At 38.4% G+C, this 8,704-nt stretch overlaps 1 protein-coding gene across 3 annotated transcripts; it reads right to left on the bottom strand.

Moving 5' to 3' along the window:
* Positions 1-518: 518 nt before the first annotated feature.
* LOC136755463 (follistatin-A) lies at positions 519-7,116 on the bottom strand. 3 transcript variants are annotated; one of them, XM_066712065.1, is made up of 6 exons: positions 6,904-7,115; positions 5,112-5,303; positions 4,721-4,939; positions 4,212-4,436; positions 3,386-3,616; positions 519-1,966 (listed from the first exon to the last, which is right to left on the bottom strand). In XM_066712065.1, coding segments are annotated over exons 1-6 (963 nt in total). In that variant the 5' UTR covers positions 6,998-7,115; the 3' UTR covers positions 519-1,964. The 3 variants fall into 3 exon arrangements, with proteins under 3 accessions (XP_066568162.1, XP_066568160.1, XP_066568161.1); XM_066712063.1 differs by having other exon boundaries at positions 519-1,719; positions 6,904-7,108; XM_066712064.1 differs by lacking the exon at positions 519-1,966 and having other exon boundaries at positions 3,378-3,616; positions 6,904-7,116.
* Positions 7,117-8,704: the final 1,588 nt, after the last annotated feature.

Here is an 8,704-nt window from a genome sequence, read left to right as displayed (position 1 = left end):
ATGTTCTTATGACATCTCAGTTTCTTTAACACCCCATTTATTTAGTAGGAATTAACATTAATTCTCATATGACTGGTCTTGTGTACTTTATTTATGTTTATTCTACAAGGTTAAAATATCTACTTAATCATCTCAGATAGCTTGTCATTGCTTTTATTACACTGAAATAAGAGACCCATTAAACCAAAAGTTGATTGGAAAGGGTCAGATGTTGAAATATGTGATTGTGATTAAACTATTGCAGGAAGCCAGAAATTAGCATCAACAGCAACACTAACAGCAGTTGTTGGCTGAACTCAGTTGAAGATGGTGGGAGAGAAGTTCATTGCTGATTTAAGAGAATACTCTGGAGGGCAAGACTGCAGAAATGTGAGAGGTATAAAACATTCTTATCACATGGAACTGGATAGTTGTATATCTTTTATAAACATGGTTTTGTTTAGAAAATGTTACCAGCTAGGGGTTTGGTGTGTGGTATTCTGTAAAGACACCTTTTAAAGTTAAAACAAAACACATCATAATGGAAAATTCCATTGTTTTTATTGTTTCACTCATCATATCTGTACAAATACCATTATAACTTTTTATATACATTTGACATTTACATAAAAAAATACAAAACTATATATTTATAACTGAATTTGTATTTAACTTGTCATGTTTGAAAATAAAAAAATGCATTTTTGAAAAAAAAGTCAGAAAAGCAAAGTGATACAGTATGATATAATGTTAATTCACGCTGTATATCTTATTCTGTGAACTCTGCAAGAGCACTATGGCGCAGTACATAGTCCATGGTGAAAATATAAACTGGTTAAAAAAGCTTTGATGGTGTTGAATGCAAGTCAAAGATACCTAAAAAAACGTAATGGCACATTATGACAAAATCAAGTATCTTTCAAAAACTTTTGATATTTTAAGCTTTAAAATATCAAATACTGCTACTTAAGGTCAAGTAACAAACCTATTAGTTTGTGTTAGTCCTCAGTCCCCTTCAAGACTTGAGGAAACAATGGCTTTTTTTTTTTTTGAGAAATAAATGCCTCTTCCTTTTACATTACTGTGCTGCACCATATAGTGTACTTTTGCAGAACCATTGAAATACACCCTTTGGTCAGTTATAATGAGTTGTAAACAAAACCTGAAGCATTTATGTACATTAATGAATGACAGATTTCCAATAAATAAACACACAGGCTAACATGCGAGTTTGTGTGAAACAAGCATCGGTGATACAGAAAACAACAGTAATAAGCATTTATACAGCGCAAGGAATGCAATTTACAGCTTGCAGAAGAATTATACTTTACACGGTAGCATCATACCTCACAATAAATAACACTGCTTCTCTTTGGACAAATATATTTCTTCAAAATAAAAAGAAAGGAAACCACAAAAAACAAAACAGAAAACAAGTACAAAAACAAATGAAAGTACAAAATAACATGGTATATAGTCAGCCAGACATTGTAAATGCATAAATTATAAAACACAACACAGTATAAATAAACTTCTAGCAGACTCAACTATATGTATACTTCCTTTTTTCTTAAAAAATAAATAAGCATACACTTATGTACAGTATGGACATGATTCCTTGCCCTAGGGCTGTTCCACTAGTGATGGTGGTTTACCCGTCCAGTAATGGAGATAAATGGAAATAAGCCATGTAGTCCTGGTCTTCATCGTCTTCCTCTTCCTCCTGGTCTTCAGTAATGGCTATATGGGGGAATACACGGTAGCTGTTGTATAAATAAGGATCACAACAGCGCAGAAGCTCAGTGCATGTTTTCAAAGCGCTCTGAAAGCCACAATATAGCCTCGTGTTTTTACGCGACTTGGCAGTCAATGATGCTCTGAGGCATCTGCTATTATGCAACAAGATTTACATAATCTAGGAAGTCATAACTGCAGCAAGAGAGGGGAGATGTGAAGGTTCAATGGCTCAGGCCTTTTTGGCAGATTCCTGAAAGCAGACAAAAAGTGCTCTTGTGTTCTAGGTTTTGCTCTTTTTTATGTTACTCTTCATTGCATACTCATACAATAACTGCTACTGGGCTGGACGAAACCCTGCACCACTGCCTGACTTTTGCTATTCAGACAGGGATAGCGCATTTGAGGTATTTCTACAGAAATATCACTGTACATGGAAAAATTATACAGGCAGAGCAATAATACAAATTGGCAATCCCTCATAATCCACATAGACAGTCTGATACTTTAAACATGACAGCAGTTCTACTATTTACAGCAAAATATTTCAGCTTAAAGATGTTAATTTCTATTAGCAAAGTAGAAATAATAAAGCATAATTCTACAAGCTTTCACTGTTTATCCTGCAAACTGTAAAATGCCATATACATATGTGTGTGTATGTATGTATGCATATTATATATTTATCCCTTGAACTATGTATCTATATATATATATATATATACACATATACATATACACGTACACACACACACACACACACACACACACACACACACACACACACACACACACACACACACACACACAGTATAAACATTTATTAGGTGATTATAAAGTTGGTCCCTTAACTTTCTTTACGTACCTTAAGGCACGGTTAAAAACAGGTAATCAGTTGACAATGAAAGGGTGAAAAACACATTCCATTTTAGGAAACAGAAATAATTTCACAAGACATTGTTTGAGTAGCAGTTTGGGATATTGTGATTTTCTTTGATGCTACTACAGATTCCAATATTCACACTAGTAACTAAGCACAGCAGATGTACTACACTGGAACCATTACCCACAAAGTTGTCATAATTAAAATCAAAATGGCACCAATGTTACAATCACCTTATGTACACTTATGCACAAATGCTTTTATATATTGTATAGGCTTAAATGTGTATGTCATAGCAGAAATCCATGTCAGTGCATTTTTAAATGATTGATTACAGCCACAAGCAATAAAATAAATACATGATTAACATAAGATTACCATTCTGACCGTGGCATTTACAAGATGTAAAGATATGGCCAAACGTATGTATATTGTTTTACATTAACAGCACTACAGCAATCAAATTAAGTTTACCATCTTAAGGCAACCCGCTAGGGGGCAGGTTACTAGAATGATCACATACTCTTCTATAATTCTTTATCGAGATTGTTCTAATTGCAAAGTTAGTCTTCAAATATATTCTTGTTAGTTATGTGAAGGAAATTAGTAGCCCAATGGCTCCCAAAGATGAGTCTTCACTTCTATTTAGCTTTTGCAGAAAATGCAAAATTAATAAAGCCAGCGCAAGAGGACATGCAAGAATTCCCATTGCCAGTCCTTTCTTTTCCTTAATATGCAAGGGGTGGCTGATAGAACATGGAAGTGTCTTTCACTTTATGTATTACTTACAGTTGCAAGATCCAGAATGCTTAACTTCCAGAAGAACACCCAAAGAGCAAGCTGCCTGCTTCATGGCACACTCGCTGGGATAAGTGGTGTTATCACTGGCACACACTGCCTCGTCCGACCTGCTTTCTGGACAAACTTCCTCACACAGGGAACAGCGCCCTCTGCTCATCCTCGCGTCCCAAAGACACTTCTTCCCAGTGCTGCACTGGATATCATCACATGACTTTGCTTCTGAAAATGGAGGAGGGGAAGCAACCAATTAACAAGTGTAGACATCCTTTCGTATCCCCCAAAATGTTGATAATTGAGAATTGACTGACTTTCTGAACAGACATGCAAATATGGATACAATAAAAATACCATAAGAACATAAGTATTTTATATCAATGACTTTCCCTAAAATTATTTAAATTAATAGTATAGCCTATATATTTCTCCTACAAACAGCAACATGCACATCCATGTGATATAATAGCATAACTTGGCTCTATGCTTCACGGTGAAAATGACTTCCTTGCATGTCCTGTAGTAATATAGATTTTGGCACCTGAAGTGAGCACATGGAATCAACCTAATCTAACATATTGTTTACTGAAGAAAAACCTAAAAAAAAACACAGCCAGTCAACAGAGTCTGGAAAGCATTTACAAGTATTAATATAAACATGAAGTATGTCGATTCTGTGATAACCCACAACAGCTTTCAACATGAAATGTAGAAATACCACACTAGGCTAAACGCAGATTTGTGAATGTCAAAGGTAAAATGTCAAAATATGTAATACATTAACACCTTTTCATCTTCAAAACACAATAGGCCCACTTACTTATACACTTTCCTTCATATGCTACTCCAATGGATCTGCCAAGAAGGCAGGTAGCCCTTCTCAAATGGCAAGCGCTCGCATAAATGATCCCGTCGTTTCCACAGAGATACTGTTCAGGCGATGTCATTTCAGGGCAAATCCGATTGCATGTCACACAGTAGGCATTATTGGTCTGGTCCACTACGCACGTTGAGCTTCCTGGACACAGGACATCACGGCAAGTCTCTGCAGAATAAATGCATACATTAATACATACTTTCATACATGCATACATACATACATGTAAGTATTTTCACAAAAACTGTAAGTTATTATTATTATTATTATTATTATTATTATTATATTCAGTCGTAAAATTAAACAATTGTATTTGCATTTTATTAACCACTAGCAAAGAATTCCAATGCGTCCATCGCAGCAGTTAAACTGGGCAGACAAACGTAAATTTGAACAACCATTTCTGGCACCTTTTCTCAGGGGCTTTGGGTGGTCTATGCCAAAGTACTTACTTTTGCATTTGCCCTGGTACTGCACCTCCAGGTCCGGTTGCTCCTTACACCTGGCCTTCAGCAGAGCGCACTCGTCTCTGTATGTCTTTCCATCCGAGCCACAGACGGGTCCTTTCCAGGTCATATTGGAGCAGTCGGGGGCGCAGACGCAGCGCGGCTTGTTCCTCTTGTTCATTTTGCACCTTTTCCCGGGGCCACAGTCCACATTGTCACACGATTCTAAAGAAATAATAGCAATGGTAATAGCAACAGCAATACAGTACATAGCTCAACTATTTCTGACGAAGTGGATGATCTATACAGTATTACTGCTGGATTGTAAGCAAGCCAAGCTGTCATTGCTCTTGCAAGAAAATCGTCCATGCATTGTTTTAAAATACAGTTTCGGTACCTTTGCATGGTATACAGTTGGGGGCCCCTCCGTTGAAGATCATCCACCTGAAAAGCGTGCTGTTCGGCACATCCTCCTCAGTCCATGATGTCCCCAGCCTGCCACTCCTGCAGCACTCCTCTCTGCTCATCCCAGACATGTAGAGGACCTGGCACCTTCCGTTCTTCCCCTGCTGAAGCCAGCAGTTACCAGCTGTAAAAAAAAAAGGGGGGGGGGGGAATCCAGTGGAATTAATGTCTAAAGCCAGTGACCCAGACACAACACGTGCAGCCTCTATTGGCTTAGGATGGATAGTATTTTGTCTGATTTTGTAACGTGAGGCGCCTGTTACACCGCTTGAAAAGTCTGTTCCCAATACAATGATCTATTGACAGATTCTTCAAGGCACTACTGGCGTGTCTGTGCGTAAAACCCACACCAGGAAACTGAAGCGGACGATGTGTCAGTCTGAATCATGTACTGGCGAGAAGAAACACACACACCTATATAGATAGATAGATAGATAGACAGATAGATAGATAGATAGATAGATAGATAGATAGATAGATAGATAGATAGATAGATAGATAGATTTATTTCAAGTTGTTACAACACAGGAAAATGCGTGATAATATAGAACCTTATTAAATGCAAATATTACAAAATGTAAGAGGTGACTGTATTTGCGCTTCCTATGGTGATGTTTGTGCGCTGCTGTATTTGTGCACATGGACGAAAGCGGCAAATCAGTCGGGTTATTTCAACAATGCACAAGCATTACAACACAGCTGGTGTAACCCGGCAGACATGGGAGAAGATGTCCCGGGACACGCAGGGTTTGTATTTATTTCTGTGTTTGCAGGGAGCCCATTGACCTACTTGGATAGCAGTTGCGCTGGTAGCCCGCATAGGAAAGTATGCGACTTAATAAAACTACGCTAGCAGGGAATAAGCAATGTGACTTTTGTACTAGTTCAATAGCAATTGGTCCATCCAGCTTCAGTGGTCGGAAGGTCTGTAGGCTATTTGTGATTTCTATAGACCAACAAAATGAGAGTCAATAGACTCCGTCTGAAGTCTAATAATACCCCCGCCTCAAAAAGTGGGTTATTAAAAAAGTTGAAGCCTATATTTAGCCCTGCTAAAGACATTGACTGACAGAGGAGTGCATAAGACAGATCATCACGTGTTCAGTCTCTGACATTAATTAATTAATTGTATTACTCTTGGCAATTTAAGTTTCCTCCAGCACATCCCCTGGCTAAATAGAAGTATTCGTCAATACAGACGACGCAGTTATGAGTTCAAGTATTTCAATAACACAGCTAGCTTTCAAAAAGTGCATATATGTGTATTTGACCCCCCCCTCTCTCTTTCTGCGTATACATCCTCTCACTCTGTATATACACACAGTAAATATACAGATGTAACATGCATACTAAAGCCACTCAACAAACAACAACTCCCAGAGAATCAGTATGTATGTGGATTTCAAATGAAACATGCCAGTTTTAATAAACACGACCTGCAATATTTATGAGAAACGCACCTGTTTTGCAGCATTTCCTATGCATTTGGATGAACACTTTCTCGCCTTGAACAAACTTTAAAAAACTGTACTGATACTGATCTGTAAAGTCTTAAAAAAAAAAAAGTTTGAAAGCTGTCACTCTTCTGAGAGGATATGATTGTAGACAAATTCCTTTAATCCTTTTTTAATATGAATCAACCACTTTTCCTATATAATAATAATAATAATAATAATAATAATAATAATAATAATAATAATAATAGTTTCATTTGTTACACTTACCCTGTACTCTGTGATCTGCAATGAAATGACTGAGCCAGATGGATATCAAAAGCATGCCCGGGTGGAGCTGCTGTTTCTGGAGCATCCTTAGCATGGTGCAGGCAAAGTGAAGTGAAATATTGAACCAGGCAGCAGGAACAGTGATCTTCTTACGGCCGCGGTGTTGAATGAATGTCGGTCTGTGAAGGCAGGCAGCAGCCTCTCTTTTTAAATCTATAAGGGGTCTCGGCCCGACTGTCTGTGGTGGGCGGGCTTCTCATCGCTGGGGGTGGGGAGAGAGATTAAAAAAAAAAGTTCTTTCAATCCCAATCAGGTGACACATCTCCAGCCGAAACTTTCCCTCTCCTCACCACAATACTACAGGAGGCTGTGCGCAGTGGGTATGGTCTGGGCACAGTCTGGGATGGGGTGTGTGTGCGCGTCTGGCACAGTTTGGCACAGATTGCAGTGATAGTTCAATCCCTCCAAGCAAAGTGTAACATGTTACAAACCTGTGCTGATCACTCTATAGTAAGAGTGTGATTTCAGACACCTATATCATAAGGGCAATTGTAAGTGATCAGCAAGAAATAAAAGTGTAAAAATGCCAAGGTTAAACTAACCAATTTCTTAAACGATGTGCGTGCGCATATATATATGATTTTTAGATATGATTAAAATACCTTGTGGATATTTACGCATGCATACATTATTTTTTATGAACTGCGATTCCTGATGCAACGTAAACAAGAAAAACTAAATATGCATGTGCATTTAAAGACATTTAAAGAAATGTGCACATTCCTAGTATGTCTATCTTTACAACTACAATAGTTGTTATATAATTCCACGGTGTGGGGAGATTGTGTTACTGTAGACAGTCGTTTTATTTTTAATTTTATTTTTTTCATTGCAACATCGAGAGACGTTACTTTGTTTCATTGCACTGCAGGTTTATCATTGAGACCCGCCTGGCTTTTATTGACACCATGTAGGCGAGCGCTTCTTCTTTCCCACAGACACAGAATGAGTGGGAGACTTCATTTCTGCACCATCTGAGTACCTAACGTTGACCTGTTTACTCCAGTACTTTCTCAAACCTCATTTAAAATAAAGAAAAAACAAACAAACAAACAAAAGTCTGACACTGTCGTGCAGGGCGCATTTTTGGGGTCTCCTAACTCCACCCCCCACCCCCCAGCTACGAATAACTCGGCGATAGCAGATCTTTTTCCACCAACTGCAGAAGAGTGTGCTAATCTTTTAATAAAAGTGCTGTGACAATGAGCTCTGCCTGGACAGACAATAATAGATGGCAGGATACAGTCGGGCTAATATTAGCAGAGGCAGTTGTTTGGGTTTTTCTTGAGTCTATCCAACCCCGTTTCCAAATAGGCAGGGTATTGCATTACAGTAGGGCTCAGACTGAAGTCCACGGGTGACCTCTTCAGCGGATCCCACACGGCTCCCCACGGCAAGCTTCCCTGTGTGTGGGGTTTCATTGCTTTCCCATCAAAATGCAATGTCGGGTTCTCTCTACCGGCAGACAGACTGTACTGCATATTGCATAAGTCAACCAAACCCCCCCCAAACAAACAAACCCAATTCAAAAACCAAAAGCACACCGTCATAGGCTATTTCATTTCACTACCAATCCAAGATTACACAGAGACTCCGCAGTGTATTGCTGGTCTATCAGCAACTACTTTCACAGCATGTTGCATGTGTTGTTGAACTACCATTACAATAGGCTGTAGTTAAATAATCAGTCAATTGCTTTTTTTTTTTTTTTTTGTTTGTTTTTTTGGAAACATAACTTTTA

The sequence above is a fragment of the Amia ocellicauda genome, chromosome 8, assembly GCF_036373705.1.
Source record: "Amia ocellicauda isolate fAmiCal2 chromosome 8, fAmiCal2.hap1, whole genome shotgun sequence".
Lineage (NCBI taxonomy): Eukaryota > Metazoa > Chordata > Actinopteri > Amiiformes > Amiidae > Amia > Amia ocellicauda.
The sequence above is the reverse complement of the archived record's forward strand: the minus strand, read 5'-3'. Positions and strand labels throughout refer to the sequence as shown.

Coding starts and splice junctions, on each gene's coding strand:
- LOC136755463 (XM_066712063.1), bottom strand. CDS start 6,997: ATGCTAAGGATGCTCCAGAAACAGCAGCTCCACCCGGGCATGCTTTTG. Junction 5,304..6,903: donor TGCAGATCACAGAGTACAGG/GTAAGTGTAACA, acceptor TTTTTTTTACAG/CTGGTAACTGCTGGCTTCAG. Junction 3,617..4,211: donor ATATGAAGGAAAGTGTATAA/GTAAGTGGGCCT, acceptor CTCCATTTTCAG/AAGCAAAGTCATGTGATGAT.